The 23,899-nt window shown below is 37.6% G+C and overlaps 1 protein-coding gene across 1 annotated transcript in view; it reads right to left on the bottom strand.

The window, feature by feature from the left end:
- Positions 1 to 23,899, bottom strand: part of vib (phosphatidylinositol transfer protein vib) — a 192,395-nt gene that overhangs the window by 13,376 nt on the left and 155,120 nt on the right. Inside the window, exons 4-6 of the mRNA XM_071591625.1 lie at positions 11,709 to 11,808; positions 4,720 to 4,797; positions 3,500 to 3,664 (exon numbers count right to left, since the gene is read on the bottom strand). Coding sequence (XP_071447726.1) covers positions 3,500 to 3,664; positions 4,720 to 4,797; positions 11,709 to 11,808 — 343 coding nt within the window. The remainder of the gene's footprint in view (positions 1 to 3,499; positions 3,665 to 4,719; positions 4,798 to 11,708; positions 11,809 to 23,899) is intronic.

Here is a 23,899-nt window from a genome sequence, read left to right as displayed (position 1 = left end):
ATATGAATGAAAGTCAGGGGGGAATTCATAAAAGCAGTTAGAATTGTGAATGATCAAGCTTCATATAGCCAATCAGCCAAAGCATTACAATCACTGTTAATCAAACTGGAAAATAGGTGATTATAGGATGAAAATCAATGAATACAAAATTAAGGTTGAGAGTTTTTGATAAAGAGGAAGGTTGAATTCAACATCAAATTAGGATGGTGCAGATTAGAGTAGGGGGAACAATTTACCTATCTCGGAAATACTTTCAACCAAAATGATCATTAGAGCATGAACGCAAAAAGAAGAATTGCATTAGGCAAAGGAGCTTTTACAAGGAGAAGGGAGCTGATGACAGGGGCATTGGATAATAAGAAAAATACTAGTGTAAATATTGATGTTGACCATGGTTTTCTATAAGTGGGTATAGAGTAGGATTAAAGGGGGAAAAAATGAAGAAGTACTGGACAAGGTATGCGAGGAGAGAGAGTTGTGGGGAGAAAACTGAAGGAAGCAGGAAGGAATGGTTGATGCATTGAATTTTGAAGACTGCGGAAACACAAGGAAATTGGTGCGGTGGAATGTTAACAAAGGAAGGAAAAGAACATAGTGCCATTGCCACCAATCAGGAGGCTCCAACATCTTTCCCTACACCATGGACCAATCACAAGTCACCAGACCTGTGACTGGATACATATAAGATGGCCAAAATGCAGAGCTGGCATTCATCTACCCTGAGAACAATGATTGAGTCAAGCTTTGAAACGTCAGCCAACGTAGAACCCCTGACCCAGTGAAAGACCAAGAAACTTTCATTAAGTTTTCACCATTGTGGTGACCATCACAAACCTACCTCCCATGGGAAACTACTATATCATAATGCCATGAACAAATCCGAACTGATACCATTGCCAATTACTTCCTCAAAATATTTAATGATTTTTGAGTATGAGGAAGACACTGCTGAACACCCCACAGCCTCGTGGCGGCGGGGTAACGTCCTCGCCTACCAACCCAGAGGTTGTGGGTTCGATTCCCACCTAGGTGGATTTCCCTCCATCTATGGCTTGGTTGTATGTGATTGTCGTCAAATGTCTGTAATGTAGGGTTAGGTGGAAGAAGGGACTATTAGTCCCAACCTTGCCCAATTAAGTCGATAAATAAATAAATAAAATAAACACCAATGGATTGGTGAACAGATAAGGACACTGTGGAGGATGAATTGATGTAGATGTCACTCTTAGCATGGGTTCAATTGGTGTCTTCTTTCACTGAAGACCTGATAAACTAATTAACCTTTCTGTTTTGGATCAAATCCATTTTATTTTTTTCTGGGTCAATCTTTCTAATAGGGCAGAGATTCATTTTTTCCAATATTTCAACTGAAGATCAGTGAGATAAAACAGTGATCATTAGATTTTTTTCACATTTGTAGAAAAAAATTTTCTTAAACCAGCTGGCGCAGAAACCAGTTTAAAAAATATGTAAACTGTTTTCCAACTTTTGAGGAAAATCAATTCAAAATCTATTGAGCTTCCTTTTACTTACTTTGAAACCACCTCTCTATGTTTATGGCATTGAAAAACCATATTCCTGGCCAAGGGAACTAGTATCACTAAGAAAATAATAACTAAAAATATGAATCCTTAAAATAAGATAGGTATTAAATAAAATGTATCAACAAATGGGGTCACGGTAGTCTATGGGTAGAGCATTGGACTACTGGCCAGAGGACCTGGGTTCGATTCCTTGGCAAGCCTCTCTGGGCACCTGCAGCTCCACCAAAGCTACGTGATTTTTCGGGTACTCGATCTTCCTGAGAAACCATAACCGGCACAGGGAAAGGAACTGGCCCCCTACTCTGATATGTGAATTTCACATGCCGTTGGCCTTAGTACTGAGTGAACTCTACCATCACCTACCAAACCAACCTTAGCGTTGATTATTGCATTTACACATATGTTTAACAAAAGACCCAGGAGATTTACACATATTTTTAACAAGAGATCCGAAATTTATCCCAAAAAGTTTCTGAAAATTGGTAACACACAATAGAAATTTACACAACCAAAATTAAAACAACTATTCCCAATTTTATTAAAATTATTATCTTTAATGGAGAGTCTCACATAATATTTCTTACAAGCAACCCGGAATAAGTCAAGCGGAGTCTAGTGCATACTATCTCTAGGCAGAAATATTCCTTCGTAAGGACAGAAATTACCAAGATGAAGAATTCCATATTTTGAGCCTTCTTATCAGGGAAAGGCAGGCAGAAAGTATTAAGAACTGAATAAGGGAGTAATTTAAAGTATACAAATTTAGGCTGAAGGAAGTCCATTTGTAATAGGTAACAGTTATTGAGAATCATAAAAAAACCTAGACAGACCAGGAAGGACAACCGCAGAAAGTGTCAAACTGCACCTTTTCCTCCTTGGCACAGGCCAAAACTTGCCTCACACAATCCAGGTGAAACTTATAATAGAACTGATTTTGTTTCATGAGCAATAATTATTCACAAACACAGTAATCAACCATATTGATTTGTTTGCTGGGTTAGAACTTGCCTTATATTAAGCAAAAAGGCATAAAATTCATGGATAGAAGGGTTGGGGGAAGGAGTGTCGGAGGGAGAGTTATTTTCTCTTTGAGGCACATGATTTCCCAGGAACATCGGATACTTGGAAATTACACAGCTCGGGTGAAACTGGGGGTGTCCAGAGGTATCATCTAGATTTAAACCAGACATGTATGTAGGTAAGCACCATCCATGAGGCTACCATGCCTCTTTAACGATCACCCTATGGCCTAAATGTTATCTACCCCTATTTTTGTGAAAACATACATTGGGAAAGAGTGGGGAAATATTTTTGAAATGATCTCTGAAAACTAAATCCAGAGATAGGGGAACATATTTTAGGACAATACTATTGTATTGGACGAATATGGTAATGAGCTCACTACAATAAACAGATTGAAACTAATTTGTAATTATTTTAACAGGATCCATCACTTGATTTTATCACATATCAGCCTAAAACTTATTGAAATTTTCTGTAGAATTAGGATTTCCAGATGCCAGACTGAAGTGAATTACGTGTAGAGTTAAAATAATACTTTAAAATTTTAATATTTTTAGCATGTAATTAATTAATAAATTCAATGATTAAGGTGAAATTAATTCATTTGCTGATTACATATCATCCAACTAGTTTGATTATCACAGCAATATTGTTGAGGTTATGGTGTCCAAGAAACAAGTAGACAGTGCCCCTCAAAATAATTTTTCTAATCATTAGAAAATTTTGCTAGATTAAGAATTTCAAAATTAACCTCCTGAGTACATCAAAAGGTATATTAATGGAAACTTTCCACACACTGAGAAATAGGAGTTCTAATTAACTTAATTATATTAAAACACTAATTTTACACTTATGCATAGAACAGTATCTGAAATTTAATTGATGTGAAACCTAACAGATGATATGAAACGTTGATTTTGGTATGCAATTACCTTGTCCATCCACTGGCCATTTAGAGGTCCACGGCCTGTCTTCTGAGACTTAAACTTTGTAGGGTCTTCATCAGGCTTAAAATCAGCACTTGTAACTGGATCATTTGCTATATCTATATGAACTACATCCCGGATCTTAAGTTTTTCTGGGGGTAGTTCATGCACCTGCAGGTACAATCCAATTGGATAAAAGAGAATTGAATGAGATTTGATTTGCACATTTAATAATTAGCTCTTAATGGTTTGCAAAAAAATAACTCATTGAACAATATCTAGGTGCAAATTAGTCACATGAGATCAAAATACTTATACAATATTCAAATGAAACAGGAGCTGATGTGGCTGGTATTGAACTCTAATATAAACCACAATCATGGCTGACAAGAATCCTATATCACATGACTGATACACCAGCATTAAATTATGATTAAGTGCAGTAACAATCCTCATGGATTTAGCAGAAATGGCAGATACAATATTAATATCAATACGTATATGTATATAGAATATACACACACCACACAATTTAGTTAATGTAATTTATGCCAATATCCCACATTTAAGTAACTATAACATTACCCAGATAAAGTATTAAAAAACAAAAAAAATATTAATAAAACCAGAATATTTAGTTAACTTTAATTAAAAAATGCCAAACTAAGCAAACAATGCAGAATTCAAACAACCATACCTGATACTGCACTAAAAAGGACTATCATCAATTAATTAAAATTTTGTTGGAGATGAAAAATATAGATTTAAATAAGTATTCAGGCTATGAATTTAAAATATAACAAAAGAAAAAATGCCCCAGTGAAATATATTACAAATTAAATAATGACATTCCAAAAATAATAAACGACTAAAAAAAGACCTAAAAGGCACATTCTTTGACCTAAAATTTCTCTAGTGAGCTAAATTTGGAAATGATAACACTTGCAAAATTCTAATTCCTCGGTATATACATCCTTCATGCAGTTTGTTAAATTAAATTTTGCTTAAACTCACTGTTATCTACACCAGTAAAAATTACTCATCGAAATAATGTGTTTATTAGCTCAAAATTTTTAAATTATCAAATTACACTCATGATATTATCATCAGTTAATTAGTTTAATCAATCTTAAAAAAATATGGGATTTGAACAATGTGAACTTGAAAACAAAATCCAGCATCAAAATGGAATAAATCATGCAAGGCAATGCATAATAACCACTTACATTTGGCTTATCTCCCTGGTCAGCTAAATGTAATGACTCGATCATAATGTAAAAGTTATCTTTCATGTACCCAGGATTCTAACATTTTCAAGTATTTGATGAGCGGCAAATTTTTAATGATTGACGGCAGCATTGTTGAATGGGTTGTTCATTGACGCACAAACACCATCACCAATGACAAGGTAAAATTGGCCACAGGGTTCGATGAAAGGCAGCAGGACAGTATTGGGTATACAAGCAAGAAAACCACATAGACACATGAAGGAGAGAGAGAGAGAGAGAAAAAAAAGAAAACAAATGAGATTCATGGACACAATATCAACATGATATTACCATGGGAATTAATCAAGCAGACATTGCACTGATTGCCGGACCAAATGGCCAACACCTCACACTTTGATGACAATGATATTGCACCTTTATTTAACCCACTTAAAACTAAATTCAAATTACACACCTTTCAACACTCATACCAATTAAGTAAAAGCCCACATATACCACAGATCACCAAGTGCAGAATACCACCTAGCTTAGTGGAAATAAATTTTAATTTTGTATTTCATGATTATTTCCATGAAACCCCATAAATATTTAGGAATTCTTTTCATTTTTTTCAAAATTGCAGGGGTGGTAAATCTCTTTTGCAGATCAATACAAGAGAGAGAGAGGAATGACCAATGACACGATTAAAAATACATCCTCGATATCTGTGATAAAACGTCTCCATAATAATTCCTACATAATCCAGTCTCCTTGTGCTTACAGCCAGCCATAATTGAATTAAGTACCAACGTTAGTGGTAATTTTGAATGCATGGAAGGTTTTGCCAACAACATAACCATATAAATTCCTGGTCTACTGTACAAATACATTGCATTAAATGAGCCATGAAATTTCTATGTTTTTGTGTAGTTTTATATTTTGACGTGACATTGTTGTTCCTAATAACTTTGAGAATATGTAGAGCTACTTCATATTATGAAGTATTTCATCAAAATGACGCGACTCTCCTGAATAAAGGCTTGTTGCAATGACTAGATTTTTTGCCTGTCACTTAATCAGTGGGGAAGATGGAATTTATATAAACTACAATCCATGTGAAGAACAGAAGTTAGCACTCAAATCATACAAATTTTGAAACAATACACTTTCAAAATTGTGAAATTTATTATATTCTAGTAAAAAGAAAGGAAGAAGTATAAAGAAGGACCACCACCTTATGAGAAAAGAAAGAAATATAATGACACACATAATCCAAAACAGAACAAATTTATACCACACAGTGGTGCACACAATTACATTGCTTTCCAGCTCCAATTTTTGTGAAAAGAATTCATAAAAGAATGGTTTAGAAAGAATAGATGTAACACCACTACAGAGTACTTCGACATAAATAAATATTCCCACTTAACGTTACATTATATTACCCAAGAATATCTGATGATTAGGCTAACAGAAACATGTTTTCCCACAAAGAAGTTCACACAGATGCCATTGAGTTATCCTAAGTAAAGACTCACATTTTCCTCATTTCCAATACCTGGCAGGTGCAATGTCTCAACCACTACTGTGAACCTATCTTTCAAGTAGCTAGGATTCTGCAAAATTGAAGATCGAAATTTTGATAACAATGTAAATTCAACATTATAAATCTAGGTAATATTTAATCTGCACTCTGATAGTCTGACATACTGGTGTCTGCCGTGTATGGACGAGTAGATGGTAAATATAAGTATGTATTGCATTTGATGTATAACAACAATTAAAAAATCTACAGTAAGCTATAATGAAAATGTTGAAATTTCATTACATGTTAATTAGATCTAATTAATAACTTATTTTATTAAAGCCTGAAATGCTATTTTATAAGCCAACGAGGAGTGGAACAATCCGAGCATTCACAGTAAAAAAATTTCCCTTCCATCTAAGCTTAGAAACGAATCTGAGAAATAAGAACGACAATGATGATATTTTAATTTTTTTTCTGGGTCCCTTTTGGCAATTGTAAATCCACTATCAAAAGTTTAACACCAAAAAAATTGCATTCCAGACTTAAATGAGTCTGTGAAAATAAGTAGATATAAATAAAAAAAATAAAACTCCGATACTTTGGCCATTCATTGTGTAACGACACTATTAACATTTGTTGTGACACCAAAAACCTTAGCAGTTGATTGAAATAACTTGGTATCCACTTCCAAAAAAATTATGTTGCATGGCTGATTTCTGTGAAGTCTCCATAAGATTCAAAGTAAGAATTTTTTTAAAATATCACAGAAGATAGCTTATCTATAAGTAAAAAATATCTTCAATAAAGTGGACATATATAAAAACTGTAAAACAGGATATATTGAAAATTGCACAGATACATACTTTAGATACATACACACTTGTTTAAATTACTCATATGATATTGTATTGTCTTTGTGTACATAAAATAAAAAAGGCTTAAAAGGCCATGAACAAGAGACATTGGCCTCTTGAATAAAGAAAAAAGTAATTATCTCTGAGCAAACAGAATGGCAAGCCATGTGCTTAGCTGAATGAAGGAGAATTATAAAAGGGAAAATAAACGACAGTTCTTTTCTTTTGTTTTGAGACAGATATCACCCCTACATATTAAACCATTGGCACATTTCTCAAAGCTACAAGTCCATCTACAATTCATCTGAAAGCGATCTTATACTTAATAATTGCTATGCAATTTGGCAATTAGAGTAGTGGCAAGGCACAGTAAAACCAATAAAAGTACACTATCAACCAATCAAGGTACATTTAAACCAATCAATAAGTCTCGTACATACAATCACTCATAGTAATCAATAATTTATATGCAACATAATACTTTCAAAGTGCCTCAAGTGCAAATGCAAATAAAACTTGCTGCAATCACACACAGTGTGAGTGTGGCAAGTTGCAAGTTATGTACCATTTATTACCACTAGCAAACTTTGTACGTGCAAATTGCAAAGACTTGCAAATTGACTAGAAGCTTGAGAAATGGCGCCAAGGCTCAAGTTGCAATAATAACTAATTATGTGTGTTCATGAATGACTGGTCAAGAATCATACAATGGAAGAGTTTTACCATAGGTTAATTACTGTAAGAAAAAGTACATTCAGTCATATGTAACATCTTTTAGGTATATCGTGAAAGATGCAGCAAGTGTATTTTTCAACTTTCTAACGAGTAAAGGACTTATGGTTTAGATTCAATTGGTTTACCATGCACAATTTCCAGATCTAGGATTCCTCAGAACAACATCATACCGAGGAGTTGACCACAAAAGAATCATAAGATTACTAACTTACATTCAAATTGCACATACTTTGCAGTTTTTATTCCTGATCAGTTTGGCAACTTATAACTGTGCAATCTACAAATTGAAATGGGTTCAGCAAAAACGAAGTAGTGGGAACGATACCTTGATAATGGGGGAGTACAATGCAAAATCCCCCATAACTGGTTTCAGGAAACCTTGTGGAAGACAAAAATAAAATGTAGAGGGAGGAACTGCGAGTGAAACTAAGGCTGTGAAATCAAACATGTAAGTAACTGAGTATTAGTATTTATTAGGGGAATCATCCAAAAGCTGTGGTCATTTGTGCCATTAGGGATAGTTGGGTGATTAGTTAAGAGGCAGGATGTTCAAAATATGGGAAAAGAGGAGTGAAGAGAAACCAGAAGCTGGAAATAGCCTACTCTTAAGGAAGGGGGTCACCAAATTCATGATCCAACTAAACGGACCAAGTAAACCACAAGTGCTTTCCACATGGCACCACACGAGGTTTTGGGGTCTCACTGAAAAATCCTCCCATGTCCAGGATTTGAACCTGTGCCATCATGGCGGGAAGCCAATAGATTAGCCACCACACCATCCTGATTCCCAATATACTTGTGTTAATTTTACCATGGTCATGATGAACTTTATTTCAATTATTTCCATGGCAAATCTGCAAGGCTATTGTGCCAACACAGTTAAATTTACCTACTTTTTTAAAATCCTAACAGGCTATTAAAAAAACTTTCTTAATATTGTTGATCTAATTTCAAAATTAACATAATGTTAAAAATAGTAAACAGACAATTTTTTTGAACTTGACAGCTATTGACAGTATGAAAGGAAAACAAATTTATCCAATTTCAGATTTGTGTAAATTACATCAGCAGCATCACCATCTACTGCAATGGGAAACTTATAAACTACGGAACAGTTTCTGCTCTCAGTATTACCTTTCCCGAGTTGTTCTCCCAGAGATTATCATTGAAAGATAATATTTTTGTTGGCTGCAAAAGTTAACTAACTGAACAAAATGGAAATATGCAAACACATTCAAGTACACTCATGCATTTGCACATTTCTATCTAGGTACATGCACAGTAATCAACCAAATACACCATTTAAAGTGATGACAAGCACCAGGGTGGTCCCATAAGTACCCAGCCTGACCTAGAGACGGCAGTAACTACTTGGACAATATCATTGTATTAGAAAGTACACAACTTATAAAACATACATTTCAAGTTTGAAGATGCCACTTGATTTAGTATTTGTTTGGCAGCCATCAATAGTGAACTATTTCAGTGAATTTGTGAAAATGGAGTAAATTGGTCATCATTATGTGATACGCTGAAGAAAATCCACAAAGTGATACTAGATGATCGTCAACTGAAAGAGCAACTAGTAGACATAGTAGGTATTTCAAAAAGTGCAATGCATCTCATATTAACTGAAAATTTGGTCATGAGAAAGCTGTGTGCAGGATGGGTTCCCTGTTTGCTCACACTCGAGCAAAATCAGTGTCGTGAAGATGTTTCAATTGACTGTTTAGTTCAATTAAGTTTCACAGCAACAAAGCAGAATTTTCTGCGATTTCATTACCATGGATAAAATGTGGGTCTGTTACTTCACACCCGAGGCAAAAGAACAATCAAAACAATGGATTCAAAAGGGAGAACCCTCTCCAAAGAAGGCGAAAACTGTTTCATCGGCAGGAAAGGTCATGGCATCGGTATTTCGGGATATGCATGGGATAATTGTCATTGACCATCTTGAAAAAGGAAAAACTATCAACACGAGTATTATGCGAACTTATTGCAACGTTTGAGCAAAGTAATCAAGCAAAAGTAGCTGCATTTGGCTAAGAAAAAAGTGTTGTTTCATCAAGACAACGCACCAGCTCACAAATCTGTTACTGCAATGGCTAAAATTCATGAATTGAAGTTTGAATTGTTACCTCATGCACCCTATTCACCAGATTTAGCCCCCTTGGATTTTTTTCTGCTTGCAAACTTGAAAAAATGGCTTGGTGGTACAAGATTTTCTAATCGTTCCAAACTTTTTGTGTTTTCATTGTTGGGTCAGGTACTTCTGGGACCACCCTCATACATGTACATCCTTTTTCTTTTGTAAATTATGTAAATAAACATTTAACAGAAGATGATTCAATATAATTACCAAAATATTAATAGATTAAGGCATTAATATTTCAATAACTATGGTATTTCAACGTGTATTATGGATGCAAAAGGAAACCTGAAAAAAACATTTTTTTTTTATTTTTCCAAAACAAAATATTTGTCAGCTCTACTGGTAATTTCTTAAGGATACCCACTAGTTCTGGGACAGATGTGAAATTACTGCTCATTTCTGACCATCAAGTGATCAAGGGCATCAAGTGATTGGTGTTCGATTCCCAGTCAAGGCGAATGATTTTTACACTCTGAAATTGTTGCATTGGAATACCTGTTTTCAGTTTTAGAACAATTTATATTTGGTACATTTTGTTCTTAATTAAAGCAATACATCTTTATAAATGAACAATCACCTCTGTTTAAAGTAATTAGCAAAAATATTTTCTCAACTAACAACTTGATTATGTACTCACATATTCAGCAAAAGCAGATCATTGCTCATTACATTTTATATTCATTGACAATTATTAAAATAGATAATACAAACAGAAATAATTTATGAGCACTCTCAAATATTTTTACTATTATTTTAAAACTAGTTATGGCAAGTGAATGTCTGATACAAATTTACCTTTTATCAATATCACACTACATTATCTCAAAATCCAAAATAATACTGAAACAGCAATTCCAAATTCTAATATTTACTGGCTATGAAAGAATTATATGCAGATGTTAAAAAATATGGCACTAAAAAGGAAAAGTTTTAGTGCCTTCCATACTCTTTAAGCCTTTAAAATCTAATTATCTGATATAATAAAATTTGGTTTGCTGAGTAGCTTTAATTTGGAATTAGTGCATTCATTACTCCAAGGTCTGTAAAAAAAATGACAAGTTAATAAAGAGATTAAATGTTGATTTTTGAACAGTGACTAAGTTACAGATTGCTTTTGTGAAATTTAAAATTTACCAAATGTAATAAACAAGATTTTGATTAAGAACATACAGATACCATTGAGCTGGTTATTAAAAGATATACTCGATAAAGAATTCCATTTTAATTGGCAGAGCATTGAATATCACTAACTTCATAATAATTAAACATTAAACATTAGTTTTATTGCTCAATAGTATTCATATGCTAATAGAAGGAGTGATTATAAAAGCCACAACTTTTTATAATAGCATTTGAGAAAAATGTCGCTATTAAAATAATAACTTGCTTTAAAAAAATGAAAACTGTTAAATATATCAGTTCCAATAATGTTACTACAATTAACACTTCAAAAAGGAGTGATATTTTCACATGGTTTCTAGCAACCTTGACTTCTTTGAGTACCTTGGGTAACTTCAATCTTGTACCCATTCAGTTTTGAAATTGGTACTTTTAAGTAATTTTGCACAGGGTTTACTTAAGTACTTGTGGAAAGGAATTAATACGATTTTAAAGTTCAGAAATACCAGGATATGAAAAACTATGAAAAAATCCACTCCCATCAACATAACTAATATTTCCTTAAGGTACTTGTGCTATGAGTAAATGTGCTTTTCTTAAATTTTAATGAACGACTTACAGAAATGACTGTTTTACAATATGGGTAAGCATTCCATGCCTCTTCGTGGATTTCTAGAGAGCCTTTTGGAGCTAATAACCGTATGAAGACTGGAACTTTACTGTAAAGAAAAGAGGAAAATGTTAAAATTTATTAAACAAAGAAAATCATCACAGATTATAAAAGTGGGTTAAGTGAGTTTAGCAATACAGCTTCGGAAAAAAGTTACACAAACTAATTAATATAAAATAATAACATTGAAACTGAAACCTTTGGCAACATCCGTTATCAATGCATTTCCATAATTGCTAGTTTTTCTGGTGATTCAGACAATATTAATTATTTCCAAATATATGTAGATATGAGGTTTGCTGAATAATGGAATACGTCAAGTTTCTGAAACAAGGTAATCTAATGTGGTTTGAATCACAGAAATATAAGATAAACCAACAAAATCGATCTGCACCTCAGAGAATTGAACTCTGGTTAATTAAGGTCCAAGAAATTACGATGCATTTCTTATCACGACCAGATCGCATTCGGCAATGTATACAAAGGATGATTTAATGCAGTTCCTTTTTTGCAGTACTATCAAGAAATATGCACAGTAAAAAATCTGCATTCCATAAAAGCAAAACCTGGAGAATATATTTAAAACATTTTTGTGCACATCTTTTGAATAACCTATTCACTTCAACTGATGCAATCTCATATAATTGATCATAAAAATTCCCACAAAAATTATAATTACTCCTCATTATATACATACTAACAGCTATTTTTTTATCAAAACTAATGCAGCATAACCATGAGGTTAATTATTACTTCACTTCGTTACATTCCGTAAAGGAAAATACGAATGATAAAAAAATTTTCACAATTTGACACAGCAATTCATTCAATTCAGCAATCCGTTCCGCCAATTAATCTAGCGGTATTCGCGCTCCGGCAGAAAAAATATCGCAAACTCCATATCGAATGAGCCGAGTCGGCAGCGTCTCCGCCACTTTCCTCGCATCGACATCGGTATGGCATTTTCGCCTGATCGATATGGAAAATGTCTGGGGCTTGCGAGGTCGATGCTCAACAGCGCATCGATATTGTAACATCGAAGGGCCCAAACCGCTTCATAGAAAAAATAAACTCTCCCTTTCACTTCCCGCGCAGCGCGAGATCTCTGCAGCCGCCGCCGGGAGCGCAGGCGCTGAAAATCAGCTTTTCGAGAGGAAGGGGTGAGGAGTGAGGCGAGGGTGCGGGGAAGAACACGGGGAGGAGTCAGTAGAAATGAGGGCGGGAAGTGGTCGAAGCGGGAGGGGTGAGTTGGAAGAGAAGATGGAGAAAGGGAGGGCATGACCCTCGAGGCTGATTGGGGAAGGTCAGGCGCCGGTTCTCGGCAGGGCAAGGGGATGACCGCGTTGGTACGCGAGTACCCATCAGTCCACTGGCGCGACCGGGGCTGTGCGATACTAGAGCTTCCCGCAGGAACATGAAAAATATCGACGAAGCGATAATCGTAGGGATGTCCACGATATCTCGAACGGCCCATTTTGACATTGCCGCCAATGACAATATCGTCCTTTCACACAAGAGTAGGGACAGCAACGTCATATCTATGATAATTATCCAACTTCGGACATTGGCCTCTTTAAATAAATTAATCATATCGAGCTGGAATAGACATGAAAGTAAACATCGAAATGCCGTCACTTCCGCGATAACAGGACGAGTTTGAAAACCGGGCCTCAATTCCGTCACTTTTCGATCCATAGCGATCGAGTGAAATGCGAGCTTATTGTTGCCATACCTGAATTTGTGCTAAAAAAAAAGGTTCAACAGCTGACGAGACAACCAAATTTTTCACTCGAAAACAACGGAACGAAAAGGTAAGCAATCAATGTGCGCTACTTTATTCGATAGATACATTCAGAGGACGGATTTGAAGTGATAGGCCACGATTAGCTTCAAAATCACTGCGGGAAGAGAGAGTAGGGGAAGAGCCAAGTATGACATCTTCTAACCGACTGTTTTTCATTACTTTGAGAAAAATATTAGAGCGGACCCCTTCATGTATCTATATAAATATACACACACGCGTACTACATAATTTTTGCGTCAATTTTCTTAAATTTTTGTCACTTAAACGTCAGTGTAATCCCAGGAGGGATACGCTAAGCGACGCCTTGAAGAACCTTTTGAAGACTTCAGTTCCCAACCTGAAGACCACTGATCTACTCTACAAATCGGATCTAAAACTCTTGTACTTGAAGATTGATGCGCTGTAAAACACGAAATTCATCAAACGTGTAAAGCGGTACTTCCCAAAAATTTTTCAACGCGGAGCCCAAAGGAAAGAGGATCATTTGAGAGAAGACTTAGGGAGTAGGCATCCAAGCAGAAATTCCCTCCCTGCCCCTATCCCACGCTTTACTGAGTTTAATTGCTGCATAACGACCCAACACAAGAACATTTTCAATAATACAGTATATGGTGGAAGTGACAAACGGAGACCCAAAACGAAGTATGCGTGAAATTCTTTCCAGTTTCACTAAGGTGTAAGATATAAGTCAGGTTGACAACGGCAAAGCAGGCAGTCTAGATCAAGACAAACAGGTCGTGCGCCATTAATATTACTGGACAAATAAACTCAAAAGTTGACCGAGATAACTAATTAAGGGAATCAGGTAAAGATACGACTCGGGAACTAATACAGATTTTTTTCTTAGGCAGAATGAATGCAAACATGCTGTAAAGATCAAGAGAAAAACTTTCAGCGAAAATTTATCCATCACAACTCAGAAATATCAATTTTCAACATCATCACGACACAGTATTCATATTTATGTTCGCCGATGAACATCATCTCAGTAATGAAAATGGATTTATGGAAAATTAAAAGCCATTTCACTCTGAAATCCACTCGAGCCCATCACCTTCCCGCCACCGCACATCCCTAAGATCCCTCTGTGTCAAGGGAAACCGAAGCGTGGGCATGAATAAAACTTCCGCGATAAAATTTCCACGCGAATCTCTGTCCACGAAGCGTGAAACTGGCTCTTTTTGAATTCGAAACTTCCGACCCCTTCATGATTGTACCCTTCCCACTCATAAAGAGCACCCCTCGATGCTTCCAAGGGGGAAGGGGATGGAGTCAGGAGGTCACGCGTCCAAAAGTTGGGTAGCCACCGGATCGGAGTCCCTCCCTCTCCCCCTGCATTGTTCTCGCGTACACCACCGCAGAGCTTTGCGGCAAATGCCCTCCAGTGCAGCCCAAATGACCGCGGAGTGAACGCAGAACAAAACAACAGCCTCAGGAGTTTCTCGGTCACGCGGGCGGACAGTGGAGGACAGACAGACACGATCGGCGGGTAGCAAAGGGGTCGCGCCGCACATACGCTCTGTGGCAGGACTAGGCTCCATTTCGCAAAAGCTGCATTCGCATTTTCCACGCCTATGAGATCCGCCGTAAATGAATCAGAATCAATCCGCCAATTAAAACACGATGTACCTGCAGTGCATTATGGCTTAATAATATATACGTAATGCTTCCTCTTCTCACCGATAACCTTAAAGGAATGGAACAGGAAAAGCAATATTAAAAACAACACGCTTACTTGAAAACCTGTTTCTACGTGTTCCATTTATATCAAACCACAGGATATTCGAACTAGAAAATGACGCGACAAACAAAAACCGGTCAGTCAGTAATAGAGCGGTGAGAATAGCTGAACTATTCTCCATTCATTCTCCCAGGACATATTGGACAAAATCACAAAACATGAACGCTACAAATTTATTCTACTGAATACTTATCAAGGACCCCGTCATCAAAATCAATCGATTGTCTAAGTTTCATAAAGGAACTAGGACTAACATCATATTTTAATATCAGGGAACCAGTTAAAGCAGCATCTAAAGTAAAGGCACTCGTATTTTGACTTTATATCCTTCCATCAAATGTATAATTATCACTAAAAAGAATCAACGCGAGTCTGAGATGGAAATAAAAAACATGCGACCATTAAAAAATATGCGACCATAAAAAAATATCATTTGGATCATTAACAAAGTTGGCTTTGTAAATCATCTCATTAATATGGAGGAAAGGTCTTTTCAACAAACTTCCCGAGAAAGAGAAAAATATCAGCCTAAGGTATATCTTTAAAAAGTAGTTTGAAACGATCTTAATAATTAAATATCTTCATGGTTGGGTAAAATATGTAAAGCTAATGAGTCCACTGAAGTCACTTTCAGCAACAGTACTTGTTAATGAAGCATGCGACTGTACGTAGTAAATGTACTTAGTAATTCAATTACAACATTCTTCTTGCGTTTCTTCTTTAAATACAGGTACGCAGCCTGTTTACTTACTAGAGTCAAAGTTATTCATACAATACGCCGGAGTCATTTCAATGATCCAGTTATCTTTATCGCCTGCAGTTCTCGGTGAATACATTGCAATAAAAATGTTGAGGGACGAGGCAGTCCGGTAGAGAGCTGGGCTACTCATCGAGGGCCCGGGTTCAATACGGGGTGACACCTAAGGGCACCCTCAACTTCAAAGCTGAGTGACTATTCGGATACTATAGGAAAACAATAGGCAGCACGGGGAAAGAAACTAGCACCCCTACCCTGAATGTGTGCAATTTCACACGCCGTTGGTTCCAGTGCATATTATACGAGTATATCTCAACCAACCTTAGGGCTGATTACTGTGGTTTTATTTCAAATAAAACCTTTTTCCTACGAAATTACTCCATTTTCACCGAAGCCCAAAGAACACGCATAGGATTAACCACGAGATGATATATATATATATATATATATATATATATATATATATATATATATATATATATATATATATATATATACATACACACACACCCTGGAAGTTACAAAAAACAGCTTTCCGCCGATATTAATTCCAATCGGGTCCAGCAGTGAAACAGATGTGTCAATAATATTTGTGAATGTTGCAGTAATTATAACCTTTGTTGCTCAATAGACTAATCTGAATTAGCCGTAATATAGAGATACATTTTTTCCATTCACAACCATTTCATCTAAACTATAACAGCTCCCAAAGATATTTTCAATGCGTACCGAGAAATAAAGAAAATATCAAACATTCATTTAATTATAAATTGATACCTACCAAACAATTGCACGCAAAAGAACGGGGACCCAAGCCTTGCATGCCCCCCTATTACGTGCAACGCATCTACGAAAGATTGACATAACGGCACAACGTAACGTCTACTCTCACGCCTGACGGCGTGAGAGTAAACGTTCCGAATATGCATGAACAGATTCGCTCACAGTATGTGCCATCATCAATGTGCCGCGGGACAACCTGCCCTGATCAAGGTGAGTTCCCTCTTAATTCAAATCAAGAGGAAAGAGACACGACGATACCATCGCAAGTGTTGATCTGCGCTTGTCGTTCTGTTTTTGTCAAACTTATCATTAGATGTGCAGACGGATTCTCTCTACCGAGTGGTAATAGGCTGCCAAATCGTGTCGTTCTGTCAGCTCTCCAACTTTGGACGAGCCAAGTGGCGACAAGATGATGCCTTCACCGCGAGACATAACCACCCCTCCTAAGCAGAACGAGCCTTACTATTTCATAAGAGACATCACAAGTTTTCCCCGTGACTGTGAGAACGGTCGAGGAGACGACTATGTGTAATGGTTGCTGGGATCACTTCAGACTTTTATGATCAAATCCTGCTGCAAAACGAAATTAAAATATCACCTAGTGATTACATCATTAGCAGTAGTTCACCGGCTTGTGGCAGGTTTTGTTGAATTCTCGTTATGTACACTACTGTACCCATTGACCGCAACTAACACGATTAAATCCCATGCTACATATTGAAATACCTGATTCTTTAGATCTGCATACTTTCAACCTCCCTCAATTACATCTACAGTGCCGTTTATTTTCATCCACCTACTTGACTTTCCCAGAAATCCTCTCTCTATGACAGTTTTCAGCACTCTATTGCCTCACAACATCCTTCGCGTCCATTTTTACTGCCTTATTCGAATTTTCCCCAACAATCTTCTCTCTTCACTTACCATGCATAGAACTTCATCGTGTGTTTTCATTCGTCTTTCCTTTTATTTTTTTCTATTCTTCTCCACCCCAACACATCAAAAGCCTCAAATCTACCCTTATCCTCTTGCCTAAGCGAACAAGTTTCCGAGCCGAACCACGCTCCATATTAAAGCGTTACCTAATTTTGAAGTTCTCAATTACATAAAAAATTTTAAAACTTAATTAAATAATACTCGCGGAATCGCATAGATTCGTAACCAACTAAGTTGTCGAATAAAAATGCTGAAACGGTGTCCCGGTTCTAGGGCTTAGAATCAACATTTGGTGAAGCCGCCAGAACATCATTCTGGAATGATTCTGTTGTGCCACTCGTACCGTGCAGGGCCAGATGGTCGTCTTACTCCATCGAATGAACTTAGCGTGCGAGTATGGAGATACGTGTAATGACCGCCCCTACCCACTAATCGAGGAGCATGGTCATGATTACTTTCGCGCATATGTACATTACATTAGCCATTAGCATACCAATCATCACGACGTAGTCACCTAAGACCAAAATACAACACGCTGCCAAATAATATGCACGTAACTATACACACGTAACTTTGAGGGATTTGAGAGTTGCCGTATTTAGGATTCGCGCGGAGATGTCCCGGGTGAATTGATCTCAGTGAAAGAAATGGTTTCTGAAGAATAGACAAGCCCATTCCGATGAGCTTGGATCGGCGGTCGAGATTTCTCCTATGGCCAGCCACCAAGCGTTTACTTGAGAACAGCGAGAAGGCGACACCGGGGTTGGCAGTCAGGCATAAAAATCATTGCGAAACCCCGACTCCGTAACGTGGAAGATTCCACGAAGAATATCAAATTATCTTCGGCTAAAAAGCTAAGCCGCCGTAGCAGTCGATCATTGGGGGAGGGCGTCGAAAGAAGAGGAAATTCGCGTGATTACGGACGGAAGAGAAAACTGAAGAAGTGAGAGGAATTACGGAGAGGAAGGAGGGAGACCGAAACCCGGCGTTGGCACTAAAATTATTATTGATCTCACAAACCAAGTTCAGGGGTTGAAATTTCCATCCAATGGACAGCGTTCGGCAACAGAATGGCTTTCTGAACGACACCCTAGGACTGACGTCAGTGGAAACCGTAAACAAACGCGAGGAAAATCGATTAGGCGAATAAAACTGTTGGAAAAAGAATCGAGCTCCGATCCAGGCACTGTGAGGGGGTAGCCCTCTTCATGCGATACGACTCCGGTCGACTAGCCTGACTAATCCGAAGGGCGGCAGCACACGGTAAGAACGAAAAGTCACGTGTTCGGATTACGCATGCGAATGTACGAAATCCTTGTTACAATCCTTCAGTGGATTGTCCTTGGTCACTGAAACTTTAAAATCGCCGCGACTACGACTGAGATTTGATCGAATTTGTTACCACAGTCATCTCTCAAAAAATGAACGAGGACGGTTATGTACTTTTCTTATTGCCAAAAAAAGCATCTTCCACGCTCCGTCGTCCAAAATCAACTCTTTGAAGGACTGCGCTGGGCCTTTTTCAAGGAGCCCAACTTCATCCTACAGTTGTTCACTCGGCACGTTAAGAATGACTCTTTCCGCGAGAATACAACCTAGGTCATCCGGCAATCCTCCCCGGGGATGCCGAACTAGATCTCTCGCCGTAGGACACCCATCTCTTCGAGCCCATCTCTCCTCGTGAGAGGGGATTGATCGACGGACGAAAGGAGCGACTCGATTTTCTCCGAAAGGGCTTGAATTTACATTTTGGGATCTCGCAATAAGGGAGCGGAGGAGAGGAGGCGTCGTGTTGGAGATAGACGAGGGAAGGGGAAGTAGAGTTCGGAGGGAAGGATAGGGAGAAAGGTTGGGAGGACGACGAAAAGAAGAAATTAAATCTGAGAACGACTTAAAAAGCCGAGGTCGACAACGTGAAAGTTTATTAACGTAAAATAAAGTTAGTGAATACGCAGCGGATTGATTAAATATTATGAATAAAATACAAGGCGATAAAATAGGAAAAAAATATTATATAATACATTGCACAGAGATAAAGGATACCACAAAGTGGATAAGATTTGAGGAAGGCATGGGAGGAGGAGGACTAAGGATGGTGGGAAAGCACCTTGATCTCTCGAATAATAAGGATCTTTACCAATAAAATCGTTCATATAAAAAATAATTCATTATATGTTCTTGTCATAGCGAAATTATCGGATGCATACTGATTCATTAACATAATCAAAGGAGTTTTAAAATGAGGCCACGCGGGATTTTTCATTCAATGGCTTGGACATCCAACGAAGGACGTTGCACACTGCCTCATAAATGGAAATATTGATTGAAATCCAATCCATAACGTGATGTAAACCACAAAAACAAATCATTTAAGCGAGAGAGCTGGATTGCCACGTGACCGACGAGGTATCTTTTTTTTGCGTGCTATCGTTACCTACCCACATCGTGATTTTTCTCTTGGTAGAGCAGCTTGCGGCCTAGTTTCTAAGGAATCGTGATTTAGCACTAAGACTCGCGTTAAGTTTACGGCTTCCGGAGCGCGAAATTTGAAGAGAAAGAGTGACTTGAGGAAATGCGATTGAATTTCCGATCTCCATTGATAACAACACCCATCACGGATCTTCACTACGAAGAATACGATCGGGTTCCCGTTCTGCCAACTATTACACCCATCGCCCGGCAGTGAACGATACGAGATATGCTTGCAGCCGGCTAACTAGAGGGTATGGGGAGAATATACGTGTGGGATGATTACTGAAGGCAGTCTACCGAGTGGAGATTTGGAACGGCCCCGAAAACTGCTGTACATCGTCGGGGATTTCCGGAGTACTTCCGCACATTTTTGATTCCTTTTGCCCTCTATCATTTCCTCCCCATAAACGTAAAACACTACATACATTCCAAATAAAGAAAATATAGTAACAATTTTCCATTTGTCTAGTGGAAAATTGCTACTATATTTTTCATTATGTTCGGATTCCACCACATCACGCCTGAAATTACTCAATTTATACATTGCAAAGTTTTTTTTCACGCATTCACGCACGAGTATACGAAAGGAATTAGTAACAGTTTCTTTTCCAACAGCAATTATTCTCCTAATGACATTTATACTCTGCATATTTATACTCAAAATACCACCGAAAAACGAGAACTTTTTTTTTAACTCCTCCAATTTACCCGTTCCTGCTTAAGTTGTAACTTAATTGCGTACATCCTGATTGCCAATTGATTTCGTTTCTCATGAATTATCTTAATTCAAAAACTCTCACAGCCCATGCTCTTGCTTCTACAGTGCACTCAACGGCGAATTCAACTATCTGCATGATTGGCTCCAAGGTTGACAATTGAGTTAGACCAATAATCGTCATTAAGTACATTAGGAAAGGGTACGGGAAATTAAGAAAATAAGAAAAACGCGAAATGTAACGCGCCAAAAATTGTGCTTTTAGGTGTCAGTTAAACGAGTACCGATGCCCACATTTTAACAAGCGAACAAACTGCAGGAATCTAAATTGAAGGAGGAATATTTTCAATCTCTTTCCTGCCCACATTTTTAACGTGAGATTCCCGTTTCAAGAGTGTTTTGACTGTTCCGACCACGCAATAAACCAATAGTTTACGAAACAAATCTCATATCTCGAAGAGGTCACAGGTTTATACACGCACAACTCGAAAGTTTGAAAAGTTTCACCTCTCATCTGATCCGACAGGGAGAATTTCCGCCTTTTAACAAAATATTTCGACTATGTTATTCGGAGTTCAAGCTTTTCACGAGGATGCTAGGAAATCATCTTCAATATCAACGGGAAAGTTTGCGCCAATGCGCATTGGAAAGATAAAAAAAAAAAACAGAATAAGAATAGTCACGTATTTATAGAGTTAAAAAAATCTCATAATTTCCCGAGGGATCTAGTTTCTTGTGGTATCCAATGAATGGTGCTCTTGCGAATTCAAATGCTGGCCAATTTTGGCAAAACGAGATTTTGTCAATTTATCTTTTCATTTCTTCTGCTCGCAGGTCGTCGTTAAGCTTAACGGTGGAAGGAGACGCAGGCACTAACAAACACGATTTTAAAGCTAAAATACGTATTGAGTATCAAAAGTTGAGTGCAACAAATGAAAATACTTAAAAATAATTCAAAGAAGCACCTTATAGTACGCACCCAGCCATATAATGAGAATAACGCACTCTTTAGCAATAATTTCATTTTAAATAAATCATATTCTGGAAAGCACGCGCAATCCATGCATCCCACTAACGTTTCAATCCAAGTATTCGAATTGACACACCAAAAAATCGACGAATTTCAGGAGATTGATGATGATTAACATTCAAGGGAAATCCAAAAGGAATAATGTTTCAGTTCACGCAATGTAAACTGGCTGAATGAATAGGGAGCGTGACTGAACTAATGAACTCGACTTAAGGACGTTTGTTAGATACCATAAAAAAACAAATGACACGCGTGTACATCCGGCCGTATCTCGCGGAACGGTGGAACCATTTCTGGTCCAATTCTAGCGACACAAAACTGATCGAACTACGAGGAACGATTCAGGCAAATGACGAAACCTTGCAAACGCTACGCCATATAAGCCATTCTCCTTGGCCTAGAGGGGAATCATACTAATCCCGATTAAGACTATCGACAGAGAATCCGATTAAAATGCATTTTCAAGAAAATGAAACGATATCCAGCACCAACAGCTTGGTAAATATGTTCACCGCCAGCGTAGTTTGACGGTGGCTAGCTGCACTCGGATGTTGAATCGTTTGACGAATAGGGGCGAAGCGCAGAAAGTGTGGCGAAGACTGGTTTTGTCACGTTTGAGGTCGCGTCGAGCAACACGACATGCTGAAATTGTGAATCGAGTGGACGTGGTCTGTCGTTTCTCACACGCTCTAAGCGGCCATCAGCTGAGCAACTCCCAACATTCCGATTGTAAATGTAGATACGAGAGTATTTAGTGACTTAAAATTATCCTTCCATGATATGAACGGTTTTTTCCGCCGTCGGGAGCAACAAAGGGGAGGAGGAGTGGCCCAAGCGGAAGCGTGCTTTGGGGCCGTTTCTCAATGCGACCGAGACTTCGGGTAATGAGAGGGCAAACGGCTTCGTAATTGCATTATTCTGAAGTTATTACGTCACCAGACGTAGATTGCACTACACGTTCGAAAAATGCATCAGAATCTACTACCTCTTCTCTGCCGCTCACCTCGGGTGCTTGAACTGCCGAGCATAACAAACAAGCGCGTAATTTGGCTCATTAAAGCTTTAGATGATTGCTTTTTTGTAACGAGCCAGCACTACCCTATTGAAGCGCGAGTTCAGAACGACGAAACTTTCGTAAATGGAACATGAGAAACAGTTAACGAGGTTCCATACACAAGCTATAAAGATGCAATTTAAAGAATATGATTAATCATAACTTACGGACTCGCGCAGTTTCTCTTAGAATTTTGCTAACCGACTTAAAATTAGCTCAATCCCTTTCGGCACTGTAAGCACAAGTCGGATTCGCTGAAAAGAATATCGCAATCGACCTTATTTGCAATCAAAATATTTCCTTGCGATGTTCAAGCAAAGAAATAAAAATAAATATCAGTCAACCATTCCAATGACTCCAGTTCGAACAAAACATGTCGAAAGTGTAAATACGGTGGGAATATTCGCTCATCGCAAATCGAAACCAACCAAAACAGGAGAGATTAGTCAGCGATAATACTACCAGTGTAAAATAGTCGTGAACTTTGGAGAGAACATATTTGGGAAGTGTAATATCATGGATTTAAACTCACTAAAAATGACTAATTAGCGGATAAACGTAATTTACTTGTAGGAGGTATGGCTATGTGATTTAATGCTCGGGACTTCTCATGTAATGTCCTCTGTGCGATGACATGGGAGAAATTAAAATCCTTCAAAATTAAACACATTAGGCAAGCATTAAAACAAATATTTTTTATAACTATGGGAAAATCCAACCATTACCACGGATCATTCGCATGCTAAGGTACGGATGGAAAATCAAATGACTAGGGCTTGATTTTTCGTTGCAGTGCGGTCTTATGCTGCTTCACTTCTGAGTATATCTACGTCTATAAATGAAATAAC

This window comes from Hetaerina americana, unplaced genomic scaffold (assembly GCF_022747635.1).
Source record: "Hetaerina americana unplaced genomic scaffold, ioHetAmer1.1.p SCAF_5, whole genome shotgun sequence".
NCBI classification, from domain to species: domain Eukaryota; kingdom Metazoa; phylum Arthropoda; class Insecta; order Odonata; family Calopterygidae; genus Hetaerina; species Hetaerina americana.
Note: the sequence above shows the minus strand (reverse complement) of the source record. Positions and strands in the feature narration are given on the sequence as shown.